The 491-nt window shown below is 47.5% G+C and overlaps 1 protein-coding gene across 1 annotated transcript; it reads right to left on the bottom strand.

Moving 5' to 3' along the window:
- Positions 1-7: 7 nt before the first annotated feature.
- LOC112091986 (hevamine-A-like) lies at positions 8-487 on the bottom strand (the record flags this gene model as incomplete). The annotated part of the gene is made up of 1 exon (XM_024166941.1): positions 8-487. A coding segment is annotated over one exon (480 nt), but the record flags the coding sequence as incomplete, so codon positions are not given.
- Between the last annotated feature and the right edge of the window lie 4 nt (positions 488-491).

Here is a 491-nt window from a genome sequence, read left to right as displayed (position 1 = left end):
AACTATACTGGCATTGAGGGTTGTTATAGAACTGAACCCAAACATAGTCGAAAAGCCCGGTTTCAAGAGCATTCCCAAGAAACCTATCTGGAAATGGACACTGAGGTGCTGCAGTCAAGTAAACTGGTCTTTCTAGTTTGCTATACCCCTTCAAGTAACGAGCGAGATCGTCCCAATACCGTGTGGAGCCAAGCTCTATGTCGAAATCTACGCCATCCAAAACGGCATCACCTAAGGGACGTGAGAAAGACTTACCACCCAAGAAGTTGTTCCACAAGTAATCCGCTACATTCTTTGCATCTACAGTAGATGATAAAGAATAGGTTCCGATGCCTCCTCCAATGGAGAGCATCACCTTGATTCCTCGGCTTTGGCAGCTTCTTATGCCGTCACTGACAACGGTGCAAGTCTTCAGAGCCGGGACGCAGTGGCCCGCGAGGTCGATTTGTGGGGTTTGGCCATTGCCAAATTTGTTGAGAAAGGCTATGTTT

This window comes from Morus notabilis, unplaced genomic scaffold, assembly GCF_000414095.1.
Source record: "Morus notabilis unplaced genomic scaffold, ASM41409v2 Scaffold9052, whole genome shotgun sequence".
Taxonomy (NCBI): domain Eukaryota; kingdom Viridiplantae; phylum Streptophyta; class Magnoliopsida; order Rosales; family Moraceae; genus Morus; species Morus notabilis.
Note: the sequence above shows the minus strand (reverse complement) of the source record. Positions and strands in the feature narration are given on the sequence as shown.